This window comes from Biomphalaria glabrata, chromosome 12 (assembly GCF_947242115.1).
Source record: "Biomphalaria glabrata chromosome 12, xgBioGlab47.1, whole genome shotgun sequence".
In the NCBI taxonomy this organism is placed as follows: domain Eukaryota; kingdom Metazoa; phylum Mollusca; class Gastropoda; family Planorbidae; genus Biomphalaria; species Biomphalaria glabrata.
The window spans coordinates 37,197,335-37,224,432 of NC_074722.1; the positions used below are offsets into that span (position 1 = coordinate 37,197,335).

The following is a 27,098-nucleotide window of genomic DNA, read 5'->3' on the forward strand; positions in this document are numbered from 1 at the left end:
ACAGAGAGAGGAAGAGATAGAGAGACAGAGAGAGGAAGAGATAGAGAGACAGAGAGAGGAAGAGATAGAGAGACAGAGAGAGGAATAGAGAGACAGAGAGAGGAAGAGAGAGAGACACAGAGAGTAAGAGATAGAGAGACACAGAGAGGAAGAGATAGAGAGACACAGAGAGGAAGAGAGATGAAGAGGTAGAGAGATAGAAAGAGTAAGAGAGACACAGAGAGGAATAGATAGAGAGACACAGAGAGAGGAAGAGATAGAGAGACAGAGAGAGAGGAAGAGATAGAGAGACAGAGAGAGGAAGAGATAGAGACACAGAGAGGAATATGTAGAGAGACAGAGAGAGGAAGAGATAGAGAGATAGAGAGAGTAAGAGAGACAGAGAGAGGAAGACAGTCAGAGAGACTGAGATGTCTTCTTGTTTTCTTAGTCTCTTATTGACGGAGTATTTTGGTTTTATGGTTTACCATGGTGTAAAGTTGGTAGGTTAGGGTGTCTCCTAAAGTAAAAAAAAAAGTGTCTTTGTCTCGCTGTCTTACCATCTAAAATGTGTCTTAGTTGTATGCATATAAATAAAATCCTATTATTTATTCAGGAGCCACTGACTTAAAAAATAACATGCATTATATCTTCAAAACATGTGGACAAATCATAAGATATTATTAGAGACACATTCTCCTCATTCATTTTGACAAAATAAATGTCCATACATTCAATGTCAACATTGGAAAGTTAACATAATGCTCGCTGTGTCAATTTAAAAAGAAATCTGACCCTTAAAAATCAAATATTCATGAGGTCAAATGTCATAGTAGCAATGTTTCCTGATTACCAAGTGTTGACACAGAATTAAGACGTCCTGGGTGCCCCACTAAATTGAACTTTAGAAAGGCAGCTGTATAATAGTCCAAGCAGTTTGAAATCATTTTAAATAAAGAAGAGAACTGGGATGATTGCAATGCGGGGGCAGAAACCTCCCAGCCTCGATACGGAGCCCAATATTTACAACATGAAATTGCAAGGCCAAGCCTGTTGTTAGAAACCTGTTAATGGTTACGATATTTGAAACAAATAATGTGCAAAGATGTTGAAGTAGATATAGCAGATCCAGATGTATTAGATCAATGAAAATTTCACAAAAATATCAATATCGCGTAATCTTTCTCTTTCCATCAATCTGTCATATTATCTATTAATCTCTCTTTCCCTCTCTCTCTCTCTCTCTCTCTCTTTCTCTCTCCCTCTCTTGCTCTCATTTTCAGTCTCTAAATATCTCGTAATCTTTATCTCTCCATCAATCTGTCTTATTCTCTGTCACTCTCTTTCTGTCTCTCGTTCTCTCTCGTTCTTTCTCATTTTCTCTACTGCTCTCTCTTTCTCTATCTCTTTCTCTATCTCTTTTTCTTTCTCTATCTCTTTCTCTATCTCTTTCTCTATCTCTTTCTCTATTTCTCTTTCTCTATCTCTTTCTCTATCTCTTTCTCTATCTCTTTCTCTATCTCTTTCTCTATCTCTTTCTCTATCTCTTTCTCTATCTCTTTCTCTATCTCTTTCTCTATTTCTCTATCTCTTTCTTTCTATATCTCTTTCTATATCTCTTTCTCTATCTCTATCTCTATCTCTATCTCTCTCTTTCTCTATCTCTTTCTCTATCTCTTTCTCTATCTCTTTCTCTATCTCTTTCTCTATCTCTTTCTCTATCTCTTTCTCTATCTCTTTCTATATCTCTTTCTGTTTTTTTTCTCCCTGTTTCTCTGTCTGTCTCTCTCTCTTTCTCTCTCTCTCTCTCTCTCAATATTTTTTCTCACTTTCTTGCTTAGTAGATGAATATACAAATACAAATCAGGAAATCGTTGGTATCTTTCTTATGTCCGGTTCGATAACCCAAACTACTTATTTCTAATTGACTATTAGCCAGCAGATATTCCATTAAGAGGTAATAATAATAATAAAAGATCTTTTTTTTTTAAAGCAGCGATTTATGTTAAAGCTGTTATGTTATTTAAAGTTGATATTTATATGTGCTAAAGCTGTTATTTATATGTTATTTATATTGTTAAAAGCTGTTGTTTATATGTTATTTATAATGTAAAGAGACATTATTTACAGAAAAAATACAGCGACCGCGCATGTTTAACCCCATTATTTGTGTGTGACACGGCTCTGAAGATGTTTAACCCTATAAGTGCTGAGCTGTTTTACATTGAGTGCATACAAACTGGAATTACAATTCCGATTTTTTTTCTTTAGGTAAACTACCACACGCGTTTTAAGGGTTAAAGTTGTCGTGGCATAAATCTGTTAAATGTGTTCACTTGTTTTCGTATTCTGGTGATCTGGCCGCCCGGTTCCGCACTAACTTTGACTCCCGATGCCGTCACTGTGGAGAGAGCGTCGAAACAGTGTCGCATGTCTTGTACGTGTGTCCCCAGCTCCTCGAGCTAAGGGGGGACTTGCCTGTGCAGTCACTCGACTTGTATGGTAGCTATGAGGCACTACGCCGGACGGCTAAGTTTCTTGCCAGAGCACTACGGGAGGACTAGTCCTTCCTGCTCTGATTTTTCAATAGGAGTTCATCTCAGGTGATCTGGCCGGTCACTAGATACAGGGGGAGGGAAGGAGGGGAAGTCTGTACTATGATCAGACTTGACATTGTTTAAAATAGCAACAATGATTGATTATAGATTGATTAGGTCAGACACTCTATCGACAACACGGACAGATTTACACAACAGAGGTGGCGTAGAAACACACACACTCAATAAATCAATACATGGGGAACAATTACTTTACAGTCCTATATTGTGTTCTTTACAAATGGAGAAGACTAGTTTTGTCTTGGTCCTGAGCGGTAGTCCTGGCCAACGGTCAATGTGCTGGCCACACTGCTTTATCATTTAAAAATGAACACAGAACTAGATGGGCTGACTATTGATACACTCCATTGCATCTGGTCATATCAAAAGCCAGCAAAAGAAATAAACCCTCCAGGTATAACAAAACATTTAAATGGCATCACATATTATATGACATAGGCCTATATGAAACGAAACAAATACTTTCAGTTTTAATTACCTATAGATAGATTTGTCTTCATAAATAGACCGTCTAGATATGACTATATTAATAGACATTCTAGATTTAACTACTTCAATAGACAGATTTGACTACATGAATAGACCTTCTAGATTTGACTACATAGATAGACCTTCTAGATTTGAGTACATAAATAGACCTTCTAGATTTGACTACAAAAATAGATCTTCTAGATTTGACTACAAAAATAGACCTTCTAGATTTGACTACATAAATAGACCTTCTAGATTTGACTACATAAATAGACCTTCTAAATATGATTACATAAACAAACCTTCTAGATTTGACTACATAAATAGACCTTCTATATTTTATAATATACCGACACCTTCTAGATTTGACTACATAAATATACCTTCTAGATTTGAGTACAAAAATAGATCTTCTAAATTTGACTACATAAATAGATCTTCTAGTTTTGACTACATGAAGAAACATTCTAGCTCTAAGATCTAGTAAAAATAGTTGAGTAAATTATTATTTGAATCATGGCCCTACTGATTACAACATAACACTAGTAATACTGCCTAGATCTAAAGACCTACAGTTGACTATGTTTTCGTTAATTTTATAAGAAGTTTGAGTGATTTTGTTTTTCTAATAGCTGGGAAGATAAAAGTTTTGTAATCCTTGCTCGTCATTACAGGCGCAAAGCCTACGCCCTTGTGGAACGCCCTCAGATTAGGGCGTGAACCTGGATGACATATCTAGGTACATCGTAGGTAATCACATGTTTTACACACAGGTAACCATCCCGATAATCATTCTCACTGACTTGGCTGTTTATTTCTTAATCTTTTAATTATATAGCCATGCACTTGTCATGTAGATGCACTTGGATGTGCACTTGTCATGTAGATGCACTTGGGTGCGCACCTGTCATGTAGATGCACTTGGGTGTGCACTTTTCATGTAGATGCATTTGGGTGTGCACTTGTCATGTAGATACACTTGGGTGTGCATTTGTCATGTAGATGCACTTGGGTGTGCACTTTTCATGTAGATGCATTTGGGTGTGCACTTGTCATGTAGTTACACTTGGGTGTGCATTTGTCATGTAGATGCACTTGGGTGTGCACTTGTCATGTAGATGCACTTGGGTGTGCACTTGTCATGTGGATGCACTTGGGTGTGCAGTTGTCATGTAGATGCACTTGGGTGTGCACTTGTCATGTAGATGCACTTGGGTGTGCACTTGTCATGTGGATGCACTTGTGTGTGCACTTGTCATGTAGATGCACTTGGGTGTGCACTTGTCATGTAGATGCACTTGGATGTGCACTTGTCATGTAGATGCACTTGGGTGTGCAGTTGTCATGTAGATGCACTTGGGTGTGCACTTGTCATGTAGATGCACTTGTCATGTAGATGCTACCAGACACTTGAGCTTCAATGGGCTCAGAAATTATTTTTTTTTTTTTTGAAATGGAAAACAGCTAAACAAGATTAATGATCTTATGTCTGACACTTGATCGAGGTCTGCTGTACTACAGGCGATCAAGCAGCCCAGTGAACCGAGACCAGTCGTCATAGTACTGACCTACTGACCTGTGAGGTGCCAATCTGTGTTTTAGTGGAGACCAATAGCTCGTTGCCACGTCATAGGTCAGCACGTCAGGCGAGACCAATCATTATAGTAAGCATGCGTAATGACCGGCGACGTTGCAAGCTGTGGCTGAGCGGTAAAGCGCTTGGCTTCCGAACCGTGTGTCCCGGATTCCAATCCTGGTGAAGACTGGGATTTTTTAATTTTGGGATCTTCGGGCGCCTCTTGAGTCCACTCAGCTCTAATGGGTACCTGACATAAGTTGGGGAAAAGTAAAGACGGTTGGCCGTTGTGTTGGCCACATGAGACCCTCGTTAACCGTGGGCCACAGAAACGAATGACCTTTACATCATCTGCCCCATAGATCGCAAGGTCTAAAAGGGGAACTTTACAATTATTTATGGCACAGGAGACATCTTTTCCTGGCTTAAAATGTGTTCACGCCCTAGCGGCGAAACGCTGGTCCACTTAATTGCCCCAAACAATACTTCAGGTAATCTATAAATTAGGTATTTGATTGGCGTTGCTTCCCAGCAGAAGTACACTCTTATTAAAAATCTCTCTCTTGTTCTTTTCGTCACCTCGTCGACGTCTCTGCCTCTGTGTGTGTGTGTGTGTGTGTGAGTGTGTGTGAGTGTGTGTATATATATATATATATATATATATATATATATATGTGCGTGTGTCCCGACACAAATAGTTTGCAGAAGAGAATGGGAGAAGAAGGCGGGTTTAGGGTTTGACCCCCAGACCATCTGTAGGAGGGATGACGGAAAAGCTAAACACCCCGAACCTTCATGTCGACAATTCAAAACGAATATCTACGATTTGGCAAGCCTTCAAACATAGATGTTCTGGTGTGTATTATGTTCTGATGGGTGGTATTGTCTGATATGTACTATGTTCTGATGGGTATTATGTTCTGATGGGTATTATGTTCTGATGTGTATTATGTTCTGATGGGTGGTATTGTCTGATATGTACTATGTTCTGGTGTGTATTATGTTCAGATGTGTATTATGTTCTGATGGGTGGTATTGTCTGATGTGTATTATGTTCTGATGGGTGGTATTGTCTGATATGTACTATGTTCTGATGGGTATTATGTTTTGATGGGTATTATGTTCTGATGTGTATTATGTTCTGATGGGTGGTATTGTCTGATATGTACTATGTTCTGATGTGTATTATGTTCTGATGGGTATTATGTTCTGATGGGTATTATGTTCTGATGTGTATTATGTTCTGATGGGTGGTATTGTCTGATATGTTCTATGTTCTGATGGGTATTATGTTCTGATGGGTATTATGTTCTGATGTGTATTATGTTCTGATGGGTGGTATTGTCTGATATGTACTATGTTCTGGTGTGTATTATGTTCTGATGTGTATTATGTTCTGATGGGTGGTATTGTCTGATGTGTATTATGTTCTGATGGGTGGTATTGTCTGATGTGTATTATGTTCTGATGTGTATTATGTTCTGATGGGTATTATGTTCTGATGGGTGGTATTGTCTGATGTGTATTATGTTCTGATGGGTGATATTGTCTGATGTGTATTATGTTCTGATGGGTGATATTGTCTGATGTGTATTATGTTCTGATGGGTATTATGTTCTGATGGGTGGTATTGTCTGATGTGTATTATGTTCTGATGGGTGATATTGTCTGATGTGTATTATGTTCTGATGGGTGATATTGTCTGATGTGTATTATGTTCTGATGGGTATTATGTTCTGATGGGTGGTATTGTCTGATGTGTATTATGTTCTGATGGGTATTATGTTCTGATGTGTACTATGTTATGAAGTGCAGTATGTTTGATGTGTATAATGATCTACGTATACGTCGAAAAGAGAATCTAAATAGACCACCGGCGGACAATGGTTATGTCTGTGTTGGGTGTGGCAAAGTATGTAAGTCGCAGCTAGGGACACCTGAAAGACTGCACTCCTCATTGATCTTGGACTCGAAGACAAGCCTTGTGTTATTATAATTATTATTTGTGACTGTTTATATTAGAAAGACAGGAGAATACAAAGTAAAGTAGCTATAATACATCAAACATTGAACCATAATTTACAAATAGAAATACAAAACATATAGAACTACTCAGAAAGACACAAAGACAGAAACACATTTCTTATTTCATACGCCAGAACAAATGCGTACAAGTGCTCCTTCTTTCCTATTGCCATTGGAGAATGGAATGGGTTGCTTGAATCAGCCATGTAAACCAACGGCTTGGCTGAGTTTACCTCATTGATTAACATGCATGGCTAGATCGACACATGAAATGCGCAGGACGTAATTTTCTTCTTTTGAAAAATAACGTCTGTAATATACAAGATACGATAAGTAGAAATGATATACATTTAGTTAATCTCGCTGATCTAAAGTAAAAACACAGGTGTGGTCCAAAGTAAAAACGCTTTAAAAAAACTGACGAAGGCCTTGTATTCCGATCGACCTGTGTTTTTACAAAGTTCAAGCATGGTCTCCTATATACATGCTTATCATATTTTCCTTTACTGTTTTTCATCTGTGCAACAGAATATTTTTTTTTTTATTTTCCAGCCCAATGTGTCCCTCGGAACTCTTAAGTGTTCCGCGAGGCCTGACTGAAAGAGTTAACTAGTAGGCAGCCTAGTGGACTAATCTCTAAGTAAATGCAGGAATAAAAAAGATATTCTTTTGCTCCTCCTTGTTAAAAAAAAAAAAATTCTATGACACCAACTTTGAACTGATCTAGTTTCTAACTCTGACTTGAAAAAACAAAGATACAAGTCTACATTCTAACTCTAACTTGAAACAAATATACAAGTTAAGATTCTAACTCTAAGTTGAAACAAAGATACAAGGTTCTAACTCTAACTTGAAACAAATATACAAGTTAAGATTATAACTCTAATTTGAAACAAAGATACAAGTCACACTCAGCCTAACTCTAAGTTGAAACAAATATACAAGTTAAGATTATAACTCTAATTTGAAACAAAGATACTAGATTCTAACTCTAATTTGAAACAAAGATACAAGATTCTAACTCTAATTTGATACAAAGATACAAGAATTGATATCTGGTCGAGCTTGTCTGTATCACAATCTTTGAAAACAAGCTGCTCGTTACAGTTCCAACCGTCTCTGGGGCCAAACTATTTGTGTGAAGCAGGTTTTTACCTTTTTAGGTTGCAACTAAGTCAAACCATAGAAAAAAGGACTGTACTAGACATCAGATGTTAGAATTCTGATCGCTGATATAAGGGCTATGCTTGATATCATGAAGTTAGGCTCTAGCAGTATACAATACCATAAAAGCTTAGTTGCAGGACCGTACTACAAACAGCGATGTCCTTGCGAACGCCGGTATGGACAGTATAGAGGGACTTCTTATGGTCCGACAGCTACGCTGGGCAGGGCTCGTGTCCCGTATGGGAGACGAACGTATGCCAAAGGCAGTCTTTTTTTGGTATGCTAAAAGGTGGTCGACGTAACAGAGGCGCCCCACGGAAACGCTTCAAAGACCAGCTTAGGCGTCAACTTTCCTTGGCTGACATAGAAGAGAGCACCTGGCTGCATGCGGCGTCGGAACGAGACAGCTGGAGGTCACTCACGAAGGCCGCACGATACACATTTGAGACCAAAAGAAAATCTGCTGCCGAGGACAAACGCAGACGACGAAAAGAAAATCTAAGTTGACCACCTGCGGACAATGGTTATGCTTGCCCTGGATGTGGCAAAATATGCAGGTCACATCTGGGGCTGCGCAGCTACGATAAATACTGTATTCCTCAATAATCTTAGGACTCAAAGACAAGCCTTATTATTATTATTTTTAAAAAATATATTTAAACTAATAGAGAAAATAAATTCACCCTAAAACATAACGAATGTACGAAGTGTTCCTTTATGGCAGGGGTTCTCAACCTGTGGGTTGCGACCCCCTTGGGGATCGATTGACGATTTGCCAGGGGTCGAGGAAGACCATCGAAAAAATGGATTGTTATTGTTTATTCTTCTGTTGCTGTATGTATGTGCGGGGGAGGGGGTCGTGGCAGAGTGGGGGATTGTAAAAAAGGAGTCGCCGAGCCTAAAAGGTTGAGAACCGCTCCTTTATGGGAAAAGTTTGAGAAACACTGTTTCTGTCTTATTATTATTATAAATACGTGTTCTAGTGAGGTAGTTCTCTAGTTACATCAATTACGACGCTAACATCTCCATAATGCAAAACTTGACAGTCTCACACCCCCGACCCCCCTGCCCTCCCCCCGTCCTCATGACCTACAAGCTCAAAAACAGAACGCATAAGATTCCCCCCTTTCCCTCCCTTTTTTGTTTTCCAGCCCGTCCTCTCAGCACACAAACAAGGCCTGCCAGTTTTTCTTTCACACTCGTGTATTGTTTGGCATGTAATGTTTTGTTTGCGGTTAAAACAGTTGGTTGTTTTTTTTTTTCCCCTCGTCAAAAACCTAGCCAAATTTAAGTTTGTTGTACGATTGGAACATATGTACAGAAAACTGGGTTTATTTTTAACTTCAAAGCTAGGGTTTCCTGGTATCAACGCTGCAGACCTTGACATTGGATTGGATTGATACGTATTGTGTTTTTGTCCTAGTACTTAGCGTCACGTGACGGCTAGGTTTAAAAGTTCAGCGTAGACCCAGCCACCAGGGAGACAGAGGCACATGACAGAGCATCATGGCGTCGCGCTGTGAAAACTGGCGCACAGGTTGCTGAGGAAAAGAGAACCACGCTGGCAGAAGAAAAACGCCAGAGAAGAAAAGCAAGGCCCACGACACTAGCTCTAGCTGGAATAACCTTCCCAGTGTGCAGCCGAACATTTCGGGCTCACATAGGTCTCACCAGCCACATGAGGAGGCATGAAACCCCAGTGCAAAGCCCTCAGCCCCCCTGGATGACAAAGTGGTCATCATCGAACCACGATGGACGAACTCTGTATAGGTTTAAAAGTTATTGGTTGACACATAGATGCCAGGTTTTACTGACCAAAGCAATGCATCTCGGAAGGATGGGTTTTATTCAATATACACTGCAGGATTATCAACAGCTCAGACTTACAGGGAAAATTGACAATCTTGAAGGCTCGAACCACCGATCACTCACCGCCTCCTCCTAAGTACAAAATAGACAAAGCGGATGAACTTAAGGTTTATCTATCTATCTATCTATCTATCTATCTATCTATCTATCTATCTATCTATCTATCTATCTATCTATCTATCTGTCTGTCTGTCTGTCTGTCTGTCTATCTGTCTGTTTGTCTGTCTGTATGTCTATTTTATCTAATCTAATCATCTATCTATCTATCTATCTATCTATCTGTCTGTCTGTATGTATGTCTATTTTATCTAATCTAATCTAATCATCTATCTATCTATCTATCTGTCTGTCTGTCTGTCTATTTATCTAATCTAATCAATCTAAGCTAAGCTAAGCTAATCTAATCTAATCTAATCTAATCTAATCTAGTCTAATCTAATCTAATCTATCTAATCTAATTTAATCTAATCTATTTATCTATCTATCTATCTATCTATCTATCTATCTATCTATCTATCTATCTATCTATCTATCTATCTATCTATCTATATTTTATCCTGGGGCGGACTGGGTGTCAAAATCGGCCCTGGCATTCCTATGCGATCCGGCCCATTTATCATATGATGGGCATCCGATTCTAGGCCTACCTGTCCTCACAATCATTATGTTAAAGTTTGATAATGTATCGATAACTGTGCACTTGCATACAGTGGGTTCTATATCTTTATAAGAAATATAGGCCTTATGTTGGTTTTTAATCGTTTAGTGTGTCGGCCCTAAAAGGATGAAGCCTACAAATAGCACTGCCTACGGGTGTGGGCGATTACATGCATTCGCAAGATGTGTTAAGATTAAATTAGTATTACATTGTCGAGTCTGTAAATTTTTTTTTAAAACAATGCTCAAAGGCAGAGGCGGACTGGGTGTCAAAATCGGCCCGGGTATTTCTATACCATCCGGCCATACATTGTATATGTGCTGGACCTCCAATTCTAGGTGTACGAATCCAAAAATCATTGTTAAGTTTGATAATGAATTGATAGCTGTACACATGCTTACAGTGAACACCATTCCCTTAAAGGAATATATAGGCTTTATGTTGCTTTTGAATCGCAAAGTGTGCAGGCCCTAAAAGGATGAAGCCTACTAGTAGCACTGTCTATGGATGTAGGCTATTACATTATTTTGAAAAATGTGTTAGATTACATTAGTCGGCCCTTTTTAACTACGTCACTCAGAGGGCCTCTATTGTAAGAGAATACTATAGAACCTTTTAACAATTTAACACGTGCCATAGTGAGATCCATGCGGCCCTTATCTTATAAAATACAGACTTTCTACCGGCCCATTTGGGTACCGGCCCACCGGGCATTTGCCCGAATGCCCATATTGCCAGTCCGCCCCTGCTCAAAGGGTCACTTTTATAAGATAATGTTATAAACAATTTTAAACAATTTCATGCGTGTCGTTGTGATTCATTCGGTAGCCCTACCGGCCCGCCGGGCATTTGTCTGAATGCCCATATAGCCAGTCCGCCCCTGAATTTATACATATCCACAAACACACAATCGCTACCTCTAGATAGCGAGGTCTGAAAGGGGGAGTTAACTTTTTTTTTTACTCTCTCTCTCTCTACACCATTAAAGAGCTACACAGCAAAATCAGTGCAGAATATGGTGTCATTATTACAGTCAGTTATCACAACCATTGATAATGACAATGTTATTTGTCAATGAGTCTGGTAGTGATCATTTACATAGTGAACCTCAATAATGGCATTGTAAATAATTTATATAGTGTTTTTTGTTAGTTTTTTAATTGGTAATAACACATTTGAAATTGAACGCGAGAAATGAGTGGAATTGAATCGTCCTGCGGCTCAGGTTCGACAACTCCTTTGACGATGTATAACACCTGCATCTCGATTGTCGGCCTTTGTATCTTCTCAGCTTGCAGTGGGTTAAATTACACGTGCGACCAGTTGTCCCGTCTCAACTTGTCATCAAGGGATCACCTCAGGCGTGGCGGGGGATATCGCATTGTGATTCTTGATGCATTGTGTTTTGCAAAGTAAAAATGTGTTACAGATTCATACGCCTCCAAGCCTATGTAACTGACGTTTGAATAGCAGCTATGTTTCAAATTTAAAACTTACGGGGATGAAGCGGAGCAAACCAAATTCCTACGCATAGAAATTTAGGTCAACAGTATTTCGAACTAGATTTTAGGCTCAGTAACACGTTGTTTCGGTGTTGTGGTGAGGCCGAAATTTAACTTTGACCTCCACATGAAAACATTTTACTTTGCGGTAACATTATCAAACGTGATTTTTTAAAAATCTGCAATATCTTCAGTTTGATTGGCTGTCTCATCAGTTTGATTGGCTGTCTCTTCAGTTTGATTGGCTGTCTCTTATGCTTGATCTGCAGGCTCCTCTGTTTCATCTGCAAGTTGTTTTTTTTTTTCTAAAATAACTGAATAATTTATAATTTGAATGCAAAAATATTTGTGATTAATAATTGTGTCCAATTTAGAAGAAATATTACAGACTCTTTTAAACAAAAAAATTGTGTGAAACAAATTACTCTTATGTAAAACATTCATTTTTCGAAAATTTCTCGAAAACTGTAATGTGTGAGGTTCCCTGCTGTAAGAGATTCACTGCTGTAAGAGATTCTTTGCCGCAATGTGGGAGATTCACTGCTGTAATGTGTGAGAGTCACTGCTGTAATGGACCTCATTCACCAATCGTAAACAAACAACATTTAGCCACGTGGTTCTCTATCTCTTCTATATAATTTACGATCTAATATTTAATTCATGATGGTTGTCAAGTGACAGTTTTTTTTTTCGTTGTTTTATCAATAAGATCACGTGACTAAATGTTGTTTGTTTACGATTGGTGAATGAGGTCCATTTGTGAGATTCTTTGCCGTAATGTGTGAGATTCACTGCTGTAATGTGTGGTATCCCATGCTAGGGTGTGTTAGAACCCCCTTCACCAAAGTGAACCGCCCTAAGCCGAATCAAAATTTATGGTTGCTATTTTTTTATTGCATTCTTTCCTTCCATTATAAATAAATTTGTTTCTTATCAAGGAAAGCCATGCACCTCTCCACCCCTCGCCCCATTTACAATATCACTACAGGAGTATCTAAGTCTGTAGTAAGTTTATTATTTTCACTTAAGGGAGGGTTCAACATTTACACGGTGTCATATTGGTTTTTACACCACCAGATTTAGTACCGCTCTCTAGGTGTTCGGAGTTTAGCTGTCTCGAGAAGTATAACAATCATCTCGAAACCAGTTCTTATCTTTTAAAACTTTCTGATTGCTACAAACAACCAAAAAAAAAGTATTTTTATTCATGTTTGCTACGATGTATCAAGGAGGTGTCGCAGAGAGAATAGACCTACGATAACTGCCAAGGCGTGAGTGTAAGTCTTAATGAAGGGAACGATTTTCTTTTTTAAGTATTATTTTAAATGGAACTATAGTTCTAATGTTGTCTGTCTGTCTGATACAATTTTAGTACACGTTGTTTCTCGCACATCTATTCCGGGATCAAGTCGACATTTTTTACACAATTATTTATTGTAACTTACTAAATAGGAATCAATTAAAAAACAATAAAATAATTAATCATTGATAATTACGTATTTTATTTGGTATCAATTGATGGAAATAAATCCAACAGTGTTGAGATTTGTGACTGCAGATGCGGAGTTCTTCCCCTTATTACATTTACTACAGTTTTTTACTTCCACTCCCTGTTCTCGGATCAAGTTGAAATTCTGTATGATTATTCATAGTCCATGGCAATACACGAATCAATCAAAAAATTAACCAATTAATATATCAATTTGTGGTAATGCATTACTTTAGTTTTATATTTAAAAAGAAGCTAAACGCTACAGTATTAAGAAATAAAAAAGGGATTTTTAAAATTCTTTTTCTTAAATAGCCTTTCTTATTTGTTATATTTTTTATATTTTTTTTTTATTTTAATATTTTGCTTGTTTTTTAATTGAAATTTCGGACGTTTCATCAAAAAAAAAAAGATTATTACGTTCTATCCCAAACGTCCTACATAACGCAGGGGGGGGGGGGGGTGACAGCACCCAGGTTCGAACTCGGGACGACAGTCCTAAGCGCATACCACTCGACCAGACAGCCACCAGCCCACCGTTAACTTTGACCTTCCATTCTTTCCGTAACTGAAACATTGAAGTCGATTACTCTGTACATTTGTAGGTTGGCTTCATTCAAGCATTCGTCGCTATAAGAAGCGCTATAAAGATCATCTCAGGCGCCATTTTGCCCTCACTGGAATAGAGGAAAGCAGCTGGTAGCAGATGGTTTCTGAAAGAGACAGCTGAGGAGTTCTTACGAGGGTCGCGGTGCACACATTTGAGACCCAAAGACGAGACCTTGTTGAAGACGGGCGCAGACAACGAAAAGAAAACTTAAACAGACCCGCGGACAACGGCTTTGTATGTACTAGATGTGGCGAAATATGCAGGTCGTGACTGGGTTTGCGTGGGCACTTGAAATACTGAACTCATCCTGATTCTTCGGAACTACTTGTTCTACATCTTCATTCTCAAATTTAACGGAACTACTTTTGGTCGCGCATACACCTAGCTGATGTATCCAAAGGTACAGCAAGTGCCGATACAGTTTGGGATCAGCGACGTCGTAGGCTCTTCCAGAGTGTAGCCCCACCCTGAATTGTTTTTAAGTATCAAATGCGAATATTTTTAACTTTCAGGACGGAGCCTTAAAGCCAATGCCATGTGATGGAAACGAAGTCATATAAAGATGTTTACTGTGTAGATCTATCGGTAAGGTCGTGTGGTATACGCTCTGGACTGTCATAGGTGGTCTCGAAGGTCTCAGGCGTGCCTGCTGCCAGCGGGAGGTTTGGGCTATCATCAGAATATGAAGGTGCATCCGAAACGTAACATTTTTACAAACAAATAGTGTCAGGAGGAAGGGGGGTGAATCAACTAATACGTATTCGTTAATGCGGTACTTTACATTGGAAGATACACATTCTATTATACTTCTAGATACACGTTCTTTTATACTTCTAGATACACATTCTTTTATACTTCTAGATACACATTCTATTATACTTCTAGATACACATTCTTTTATACTTCTTGATACACATTCTATTATACTTCTAGATACACATTCTTTTATACTTCTAGATACACATTCTTTTATACTTCTAGATACACATTCTTTTATACTTCTAGATACACATTCTTTTATACTTCTAGATACACATTCTTTTATACTTCTAGATACACATTCTTTTATACTTCTAGATAAACATTCTTCTATACTTCTAAAATGTTTGTAAAATGTTTTACATGTTTCGGATGTTCCTTCATAGTTGAAGATAATTTACTTCCTATACCAAACCTCCCGCAGGACGACGGGGGATGGGAGCGGGCAGGGTTTGAACCCTCGACCGTCGATAAATTCGAACGACAGTCCAGCGCGCAAACCGCACGACCAGGCAGCCATCCATACTTTGCAGCCATCCTTACTTTAAGATACACATTCTTTTATACCTCTAGTTACACAAGCTTCTATCTTTCTAGATACGCATTCCACTATACTTCTAGATACACATTCCACTATATTTCTAGGTACACAATCTTCTAGTAGCTTTGAGTAAGATTTGAAACACAAATTGAAGTCCAATTTTTTACCTCCTGTCTAGAACGACTCGACTAGAAGGATATAAATGTCAATTTAAAGAGGAGGAGGAGGGTGGGGCGGAGGGTGGGGCGGAGGAAGATGAGTGTTTCAGCCACCTAACTACCTACTTAGCTCCAAGTAGGCCATCTGTGTTCACATAGGTACCAACTCTCCCCCCCCCCCGCACACACTTTTCCCCCTCACGCACACATCACCTACGCCTCTGAAAGGGGGGGGACCTTTCAAAGCTATTTATTGACTATCTCCCTATTTGCTTTTCGTGACACGCCAGAGAGAAAGAAAGAAAGAAAGAAAGAAGAAAAAAAAAAATGAAAGAATTTGGAGAAAGTCCACAGTCAACCTTATCTACCTGTGTGCTAGAGAAGGGGCGGGGGGAGGTATGTCACCAGAATCCTGTATAATTTATGTATCCTCTCCCCCTGGGGGCGACGATGTTAGTGACGTCATCAAAGTTTTCAACACCGAATTTTAATTTTTTTTTTTTTTTTAGCTTACTAATACGATGTAGTCCTCTTTTCTATCAGAGCCATCTCACCATATTTAAAAGTAATGTATGCCGAGGAACTCTTCTGGGTCTGAGATTTGTAAACGCGAAGCAGATGAACATTTTTTGTTTAAAGGGTCAAAGGTCAAGGTTGCTATCATTTATAAAAAAAAAAAAAAAAAAAAAGTTGTTTTTTACACTTTTCAGAAATAATGGCAGGTTCTATTTTAAAAGAGCAACTAGGATGTAGTCATTGGAGATTTTCAAGGTTAACTAAAGGACTTCACTGTTGCCAACTAAAAGGAAAAAGAAATTAGCAATAATTGTAACAATATTGTTACAAATTTTTAATTGTAACAAATGCGTGACAGCTGATCTTCGTACCAAACCTCTTTTCTTAACGCCAGATAGTTTACATTTGATTTAAAATAAATTGAAAGTCATAGACTGAAAGTCTAATGCTTCCCCAATATTGAAACTATAAACTTCCCCTTTTAAACCTAGTGATATGTAGTGCAGATCAGGGGCGGACTGGCTATATGGGCATTCGGGCAAATGCCCGGTGGGCCGGTACCCAAATGGGCCGTTAGGGTCACCTGAAGAGTCTCATGAATGCCACTATATAATGCATTAAATTGTAAAAAATTGTTATAATATTCTCTTATAAAAAGCCTTCTGAGCGTCGTGTTTAAAAAAGAAACCTTTTACAGACTCTACGGTGTAACGCTAATTTAATCTAACACATTTTACGAAATAATGTAATAGTCTACATTTGTATTCACTGCTACTAGTAGGCTTCATCCTATTAGGGCCCACACTTTAAGCGATTAAAAAAGCAACATATGGCCTACAATATTTCTTTAAAAAATATCATTGTATCATGCGTTCAGTTATCAATACATTATCAAACTTAACAGAATGATTTTTTAGGACAGGTAGACTTAGAAATTGATGTCAATCATACGATATACGATTTGTGGGCCGAATGTATAGAAATGCCTGGGCCGATTTTAACACCCAGTCCACCCCTGGTGCAAATGTTGTAAGCCATATGTAAGGGCTACCTGTGTCTGTGCCCCCACGGTTAACGAGGGTTTCATGTGTCCAAAACAACGACCAACTTTTTCCCAACTTATGTCAGGTACCCATTAGGGCTGGGTGGACTCGGAGCACAGCCAATTAAAAATCCCAGTCTTCACTGGGATTCAAACCTGAGACCAGCGGCTCGGAGGCTTTACCACTCAGCCACCGTGCCTCACAATATTGAAACTATTTTGTACTATAAACGATGGAGCTTAGAAGATTTCCATTTATTATAATTTCGTATTGCGTTGGAAATATTATGTTATTATCTCTCCTATAAACTTAAGTATTCAATTTGAATTTGAGGTAACTGTAGTTTGATAATTTTTTTTTGTGCGCTACAAAGTTTTATGAATATAGTCAGTGGTTGTCTGTATTTAATGGTAAGGGAGAATTTTTTTAGGACATGACAAGCTATATCTTAGAGCCCCCCCCCCCTCGTGCCCCAACTGTTAGTTAAGAACAATAAGTCTAATGCTTAAAATGATGCTTATTTGTTGAAGTAGTCTCCCTTGAGTTTTCCAGTTTGTTATAATTCCATGCAATATGGAGGCACCAGGAGTGCAACTTGTTAACTGTTACAGTACCTTTCGTTTTAGTTGATCACTCAAAGTGTTTGTTGAGTCTTTGATCATCTAGCTATTAGCACCAACCAAAGGAATGGTTCCAGGGAATATGTGTAATCATTTTGAAGAGCAAAGGAAAAAATGGGTGCCGATATTTCAGACAGCTATGGCCGCGGCTTAGGGCCTTATTTAAGTCTCAATCATGTTTTATCTTAGAAAAATTGCAGTGTTCACAACCATTCACTAACACATTTTCTTCTTCACCCTTTAACCTTACACACACATACACACACACACAAGCCCACACACTTTGTTCCTCGAGCCAAACGATTCTGTAGCAGAGAGAGAGAGAAGAGAGAGAGAGAGAAGAGAGAGAGAGAGAGGAGAGTGAGAGAGGAGAGAGAGAGGAGAGAGAGAGGAGAGTGAGAGATTGGAGAGAGAGAGAGGAGAGAGAGAGAGAGAGGAGAGAGAGAGGAGAGAGGAGAGAGAGAGGATAGAAAGAGAGGAGAGAGAGAAAGAGAGGAGAGAGAGAGGAGAGAGAGAGAGAGGGAGGAGAGAGAGAGAGGAGAGAGAGAGAGAGGAGAGAGAGAGAGGAGAGAGAGGAGAGAGAGAGGGGGGAGAGAGAGGGAGAGATTGAGGAGACAGAGAGGAGAGAGAGAAAGAGAGAGAGAGAGAGCTAGCTACTATGCCAGTGCGTACGTGTGACAATCAGGGCGATGGAGTCTTTGCCTTGCTGATAGTTGCCTCTGTTTATTGCAAGCTTAAAACATCGTGTTCAAGCAGCGGCATTCTCCAACAGACCTAGATGTCTTTTGATATGCGGGGGAGTTTCTTTCATAATTGAGAACCGTGATTCACCACCTCTCTCAGCCCTTCTCGTGTTTTTTCTTTCCTTACAAAGCTTATATCAATTCACACCGTCTGTCTGTCTGTCTGTCTGGTACAAATTTCGTACACGTTATTTCTCCCACTTCCCATTCTCGGATCAAGTTGAAACTTTGCACAATTATTCACTGTCTTTAACAAAACATGAATCAATTAAAAATTAACCAAATAATTAATAAAATAGTTCTACTTTGTTAATTTTATTTAATATACAAACAGGAAAAATAATCTTACAGTATTAAGAGATGTAGCAATAAATGTGCAGTTCTTTCACTTATATAAGCTTTTTATTTTTTTAAAGTTTTTTTTTTATTTCGCTTATTTTTTTGTTGGTCTGTATAATGCTGTCTCAAAAAAAAATTTACGTGTAATGTTTTGAAGTAGTCTCTCACTTTGAGATCTGAGCCTTCAAGCTTCACGACTAATTGGGGGTCCTACCTTTAATAAAGATCAACTCAGGCGCCATACAAGGATCAAGTGTCATGAGATATTACTTGGAATTACTAGTCTAAGGCTGGTGCGGACTGGCTATATGGGCATTCGGACAAATGCCCGGTGGGCCGATATCCAAAGTGGCCTCTTTGAATGAAATAATGTAAAATATGTAATAAAAAAATATTAAATTATATTTAAACACAAGACCACGAGAAGACTTTTATTTATGTTAAATTATGTTAAACTATTTCAGTTTTTTTTTTAAATAATGAAACGTTTGTGTTTTTTGGAATGTAAATAACCTCAGTAACAGCACTTATCATTTTTGACATTAATGCTTATCAAATGGGATATTAAATTTGCATATTTTTAATTTTTCATCCAACAGATACCAGACTTAAAGAATGGTTATTCAACGCTTACCAACCACGCCTCTGATCAAAGAGGTACTCTACATCGGGAGTGCTGTGCCCCTGGAGACGTCAGAAGGCCTCGAGGCTATTCAGCAGCCTCTGAGGTCACGGTACCCCGTGGACAATGACGAGAACATTCAGGGCATCTTAGCCGTGCTGACCATCGTCCCTGCCGGGATCCAACTTAAATACAAAACTGACCCCACCAACGTGGTTCTTTTTCCCTTCGCCGCGCTGACCATGTGTGCCGCAGTCCGGTGCGTCAAGACCAGCAACGCTTCTACCGGAGATCTCTCCGTCAGATTCGTATCCCTCACGTCACCGGAAGCCGGTGGACACAACAGTGACCGTCCGGTCATATTTACGGCCATCACCAGGAGGACAAAAGGCAGGCAAGTCTTGGAGTGCCACGGCTTCATTACAGAGACGCCCAAAGACGCCATGGACTTGGTCCAATGGACCGCCATCATGGACAAGCGAAGCAAAGTCGGAGGCTATTCTACGCTATCCAGTGGTCACCAGTCGGCTACGTATGAACCCATTAAAGTGGACACTTCCTTTCAGACCGAAACCGCCTCGCTGCCGGACTTTCCGATACAGTTGACACCTGGGGAATCTATGGCGGTCAACACCTCACCTGCATTTTACAAAGAGCCCCCCTCCACGGGGTATTTCTATTCCACAAAAAATGCGCAAGTTAAAAAATATGCTTTGCACAAATTTGGCGGTGCCTCCTCTGTTGCAGACGACACACACTCAGTCATTATTCCAGCTGTGGAAACAGCACCAGGCTACGCGGCCTCTCATTATTCCGCCTCTGCCATCGTGCCCCCCTCACGGCCCCCCATCGTTGTTCCCTTAAGGCCTTACATACCTCCCCCTCCTCCGCTGATGAGGCCAGTGTTGATGGCCCCAGCCCCAATGGCACAGCCTATCTACGCTTTCCCTAGGCCACGCTTCTTTTCTCCCCCGCCCCCTGCTACAATCTTACGGGCGAGACCCGTCCCCGTGTTTGTCCCGCCACCACCCAGCACCGTATACTACGACGTTGACCCACGCGCCAGACCCAGGCACAGGAGCTTCTCCTCCAGGTCCGCCTCGTCCTCCTCTTCTTCGCCCGACACATCACGAGTCAACGGGCACACCTCCAGGAAAAGCCGAACTAGCAACGTACGAGATGACTCTAGCGTTTCCAGCTCCAGGCCGCGAACGCCGCCCACAGATTACGACGCCCCCAAGGGATTCACTCGACTGAGCAGAAGATCGGAGTATTACCAGCGCCAGAACGGTCTGCCCTATCATCAAAATGGGACATTGCCTGGGTACACGTCAGCTAAAGGTCTTCCTGTCCCTAGCAACGGATTCTACGTGGTCCCGCAGTATGGCTACTACGGTACCAGCGAACGGCCAAAGTCCGTGCCTCCTTACGGCAGCAAACACAGCAGCAAGAAAAAGGAGAAAAAGTCCAAAAAGAACAAAAAGGACAAGAAAAAAGGCTCCAAAAAGAATTCAAACGGACTCGATGAGTCCTCGGACAGTCTCGCGGGATACCACTCGGAAGTCGGCCAAAACTCCGACAGCCGTCAACCGCGAGACTTTCGTCGTTTTGAGAATCAATTCAAACACGAGAGAGCTTTCTCGAAATCTCTCTCCGAGGAGACCAGGCATTCGGTCCGCGGGGACACCACGCATGACGCCTACGCCCTGAACACCAGCATCCACCCCAACGACAAAGAGTTCCCTATGTACTAATAGAAACTTGTAGAGAGACGCCAGAAATACGGGCTGCAATAACTTCTTCCAATCTTTGTTCTTTTGGTGTTATTTTTTTAGTATTTTTTTTTTTGGTGTGTTTGATTTAAGAATAACATCTTTACTTTATGTTTGCGTGTTATCAGATGACTCTGTTTATTCTTTTATACGGGAGAAAGTTAAAGTGCACAGAAGAAAAAAATAGTCTCCTAAAAATTGTTCCTTGTCACCTATAGTCAGCGACATTGTTCAACATCACAGCAGGATTAGAGATTACTACTCATAGCCTAATTACGTCATTACAGCTTTCTGCAAACGAAACAAAAACCGAATGAACTTTGAACCTTGATTCAAGCATTCTTCCTGGCCTTAGTCTTGATACGTTGAAGTGTATTGTACGCAAAAGAGTTCCTGGTATCAAAGATTTAGTTAAGATGTTCATGCCAGGTTTTTGCACGCTCTCAGACCAAACCCGGTATAAATTTGGACTTTTTGTTTAGACCTCGCTTCATATGAAGGAGGCAATTAGTCATTGTGACTTCTGTCACAGCTTTTTTGTCTTTGTACACAAGTGTCCCTACTCCGTCTTGTCAGGTAAAATTGTAAAAGTGCAAACCATTGACTACTGGACTCTATCTAGGCCTACATTTTGCCTTTCTTTTTAAAACTTGGATTTGAAAATTCACATTAAACACTGAATACGGCGTAAATAATTTATATCCAAATAATGAAATAGAAACATTTTTAAAAAGCGAAAAATAACATTACGAAACGAATTTAAATCTTTCTGCATCTATTTCTAAAACAGCAAATAAAATCTACTATATGTTTATGAAATACCACTGACTTATTGATAAAGAGAACTCTTAAACCGTTGTACGGATCCGCATGAAATTTCGTACACAGGTTCCTTATACCACCTATAAAACTCATATAGTGCTATTCCTGTAGCATTCAGTATGACATCTTGAATCACAGTAGAGACTTAGGAGAAGAGTCTTATAGCTCTGCTATGTTTGAGATTTGATCCAAGTTTCGCAATGTTTTCTCTAAAAAAAAATTTTGAGCTCTGTGCAAGGCTCCCACCTTTTGGAGGCCCTAGGCGGCTGCCTAGTTTGAGGCCGGCCCTGAAACAAAGATTCCACTTCAAGCTATGAGAGACGCGACATTTATTCAGAATTCAAAGAGAGAGAACTCTTACTTCAACGTCCGGCAACTCTGACACACCCACTTGGGAAAAAATTATTTCAAACGGGGGCCAAAAATTAAGCTATAATCTAATAGCCAGGATTGTAATGGAGTGTCTTTAAATGTGTCTTTAAGTGTGTCTCCTGATTTGTCCTTACGACATATCAATTAAGGAATTTTAACTTCATTGGCTTGCAAGCCAAGTAGAGCTAGGTGTTTTTCTATATCTCCCTCTTTAGCACTTGTTTTAATCTACATCGTGGAATTTCCTTCATGGATTATACTATTTCTAATGGATACAGCGACTCATTCAGCTGGATAATGGATAAGGAAAATCGTTATTACTTTAACAGTGTGGGCGGTTAATACAGAAATGTTTAAAATGTTGTTTATTCTCTTTGGTTAGTTGTGCTCTAACTAATGTTACTGCTAAGATCAATCGTTTATCTCCCTTGAAAAGTATAAATACATATTTATAAGGGGCCGATAATAAATCATGTGAGCTTGAATTGTGACTTCCATAACTAAATTCTATTTATATACTTGAATTATTTATATTCTTTATCTCTAAACTGTTTATCTTGTCTATGTCTGTATACTAACATACATTTTGTCTATGTATTGTTCTTGGTTTTGACATATATCTGTCTTTTAGGCTCTACTTTCACAAACTAGCAAGGGCGCAGGCGCCTAGTACCTACGCCTTGCCACGGAACCTTTTTGACCATATATTTAATGAACACATTTTGTGGCACATAATATGACATGTATATTATCAAGTTATTACAGGTTTTGTTTTTAATGGATTCAATAGACGATTTTTGTGTTAACTAATCTTATCGGTTGATACATGCAATATGTGATTGTAATACTAAGTCTAATGGTCTGATGCTGTTACTGCTGCCAATTTTGGTTGTTTTTAGTACTGCTAGAGATGTTATAGATATAGAGATATCATATTCTGGGATTTAAGTTTTTATAGCGCTATGAATATTATTTAATTAATTATTTAATGTGTTTATATCTTTGACTTGTACTCATTTATGCATATAGTAGAGTTTTTAAAATCTTGTGTGTTTGAGTTAAGAATGAGTTTATGAGTAAAGCTGTTTGTCTTACTATTTTACACACTACATGGTAAGCTTATCCGCATCTCAATCATCCACATGCCAATCTTCCACATCTCAATCATTTACATCTCAATCATCTAAATTTATTTTAATTAACCAGTTCCCAATCATCAACATGTCAAGCGATGACATCTCTGTCATCCACACCTCAATCGCCAAAATCTCAATTATCCACATCTTAATCATCCACATGTCAAACAATGACATCTCGGTTACCCACATGTCAAACATTGACATCTTGGTCATCCACACGTCACTCTTCCACATCTCAATCTTCCATATTTCAATCATCCACGTGTCAAACATTGACATCTCTGTCAACCACATGCCATATCTTCCATATTTCTATCAAATCAACAATGTAGATCTATGTCCTTATTATCAGCAGAGTGAATTCTTCAGACAGTCATCAGGGCCTCTCACCTCTTAACAGTCTATGCTAAAATATGTAAACATTTTCATTTACTGTGAGGCATTCCCACAGACCTATATATATTATATCTAGACTGTAAAACACAGACCTATATATATTATATCTAGACTGGAAAACGGAAACTAATTCTTATCCGCGATTGATCAACTCACAGACCTATATATATATAGATTGTTATGTAGTAATCACAGAACTATATAGTCACGCAAATTCATGAAATAAAGCCATTTCCTGTTAGTTTCCATTAAGATCATACTTCGAAAATACTAGATCGAAATAATTCACGTCTATTGATTTTAGTCAACTTATGTAAATTTTAAAAAATGAGTATTTAGATCATTTTAGATTATGTATCTAAGATATACAAAATAATAATTATGAGACGAGAGTGCTCTTATTTTCGATGTTCAATTACTAGATCTAGATCTAAAAATTAAATTATATGTTACATAGGTTAAGGTTGAAAAAAAACAACACTTTACTTCTTATAAACTACTTTACAAAACAAAGCCTTGATCCAACATTTTAAAACATTTTCACGACATTTTTTTATAGTGTTAAAAGATCTCCGTGTCCAGTCTAGATATATATATATAGGTCTGTGAGCATTCCTTTCTTTCCGTGCATTAAAGAATTTAAAAAGTCAAGACCACTTAACGAATATTAAATAGACATACTAGTCTGTAAGCCAATTAGTAAATAGAGGTAATTCTTTTTGAACAAGCTGTACAAACAAATTATAACCATATTTTTTTGAGTGTCAAAATCTAATATTTTGTTTCGTTCTCTGACTGTAAACACCAAAAAGTTTTGGAAATTTCGTTTCGTTTACTTTAGTTGTTATTGTTTAAAAACTGAATTCGCTATCACTTTAAAAAAAAAAAAATCTTCATTTACTCAGAGATGGGCAAACCTTCGTTCGGTTTAAAATAACACGCAAGCTTTTCTACGCTTCGGCTGTATGGCCTCGCGTGCTTTCGTTCTGGTAAATTCTACGTGATCCCATCAGCACATCTACACAGACCACGTGATCAGTGACGTAGTATTTGCTCGCCTCGCTTTGTGCAAACATGGATGTTATTTCCCTCCTTTTTTTTTAAAAACGTACTAAAGTTTGAAAAAAAACACACTTTTTAGAAGCTTTAAAAAAAACTGTCCAGAATAGGTTTAAAAATAGATCTGGGAATTCCCATAAGTGGACGCACACTTCGGATGTTTTGTAAGGTCAGGTACAGAAGTGAGATAGGGTCTTAAAGGTACTTTGTTTGACCTCATGAACTGGCCTTTTTTTTTTCTCGTATTTTTTTTCTTAAAGTTTTAGTTCCCAAAGGTTACCCCTCAAAAAAAGTCCCCAGACAAAATGCCAATTATTAAGATTTTTCGTCCTTTAGCAACAATAGAGTAATCGAAAATAATGTATTTCTACATAAGCGTAGTCTTCACTGATATTTTAGTACGCCCCTGAGTCTCCCCTACTCTAATGGCTACCTGACATTAGTTGGGGAAAAGTAAAGGCGGTTGGACGCTGTGAAAACATTCACAAATTATAAGATAAGATCTTTATTGTTATAAGTACGACGTGAAAAGCACAATACTAAATATATATATATATATAGTTCGTACATCGTGATTCGATGATGACCACTTTTGTCATCCAGGGGGGCTGAGGGCTTTGCACTGGGGTTTTGTGCTTCCTCATGTGGCTGGTGAGACCTATGTGAGCCCGGAATGTTCGGCTGCACACTGGACAGGTTGTTGTTTTTTTTTTTTTGGGTGGGGGGGGAGGGGGGTGACTAGAGACGTGCGCTGAAATTTTGATTTAAGTGAGGAGGATTCTTAATATCATTGCAATTGAATAGACTATATACTTCGTAAGCATAGGTTAGGATTATCTTAATTTTTTTTTTAGAAATATGTTCAAGGTAGCGCGCCCTAAACATCACATAAATCCATTGCTATAGACACACTACTCCTTTAACTTTGGCTTGGTAGATGTTTTCAACTGTGCTGATTTCACTATGTAAACATTTGTTGTACAAATAGTAGAATATATTTGTTACGTTCAAATAGCTTGGCAAGTATTTTGTTTCCCCCTTGTCATCTATTTGTGTTTTTTTTTTGTTAAAGAGCATAATTGGACCTTACCTCAAAGTTATCTTCATAACTTCAACATGCACCTTTTTGTTCACTCGATAGTTCTAGGCAGGGGCGTGGATCTCTGTTTGTGGTTTAGGGAGCTTGTTACTGGAGATTAAACTGAATGTGCACAGAGTCCGCTTTAGCAGGGCCAGGAATAATTTTATGATCGGCAGATGACTTACAACAATTTTCTTTCTCGCCACCCCCCCTGGGTGGGTGCCCCACTTACCCCCCTTCCCCCCCCCCCCCAAGGCCGCCTCTGAATTGTGTAAAGTGCAGCCGAACCAAAATTAAACCTTTCAAAAAAAATGCACAGGTCTGCTTAGAACAACGTATACTTATGTATATGTATGTTAACTTTAAAAAGAAACAATTAATACAATCAAGGATATAGCAAATTGCGTGCGTGTTTTTTTTTCTTTTTGTGTGTGTGTGTGCGTGCGTGCGTGTGTGTGTGTGTTATCCGTTCCATTTTGCCATCGTGTACAATCTAAAGTCGAATACAAAACGAGGATGTAATTTAATCTCAGGCGCTAATTCGTTCGATACATTTGGTGGACCGTGAAAGTATCGATTTGTAACGAGTATCGATTTGAAAGAAACAAAGCAACCACTAAAGCTACCGGTATTGTTAACCCTTCAGATTGTGTAATCGACTTCTCATTTATGAGACAATAATATTCAATACGAAAGCTTCGTTTAGCAGTCCCTAACATTGTGTTGTTCTGTGTAGCCTTGATTCTCTCAATAAACCTACACACATCTGTGGTTTAAATTATGCCTTTCCTCTATGTTTTTCTATGTATATATTTAATGACCATTCTAGTAACATTCATGTTGGCCTACTATATTCTGTAGCAATACTAGAGTAAGCTTTTACATGTGTATTTAAACTGCAGAGTTGTTGCGTTGTTTTTATAAAGTTACTACTCTTGTTATTTAAATGTATGTAATGAAGTCATTATCAAAATATTTTATTTAGAGTAAGTGCATATTATTTACATAATTATTATATTATTTGCCCTTTTTTTTTAAAACAAAAACGTGTTTTACATTCTGGAGTCCACGTTGACAAGATATATGCATATTTTACATATATATCTGCCATTATCTTCATTTCTGTATCCTTACACGTTGTCGTCTGCTAAT

At 38.7% G+C, this 27,098-nt stretch overlaps 1 protein-coding gene across 1 annotated transcript in view; it reads left to right on the plus strand.

Moving 5' to 3' along the window:
• Positions 1-25,587, plus strand: part of LOC106071884 (histone-lysine N-methyltransferase SETD2-like) — a 32,880-nt gene extending 7,293 nt beyond the window's left edge. The window contains exon 2 of the mRNA XM_056007258.1: positions 19,283-25,587. Within this exon, the coding sequence (XP_055863233.1) occupies positions 19,299-21,059 (1,761 nt within the window). The 5' untranslated portion in view covers positions 19,283-19,298 and the 3' untranslated portion in view covers positions 21,060-25,587. The remainder of the gene's footprint in view (positions 1-19,282) is intronic.
• The last annotated feature ends 1,511 nt before the right edge of the window (positions 25,588-27,098 follow it).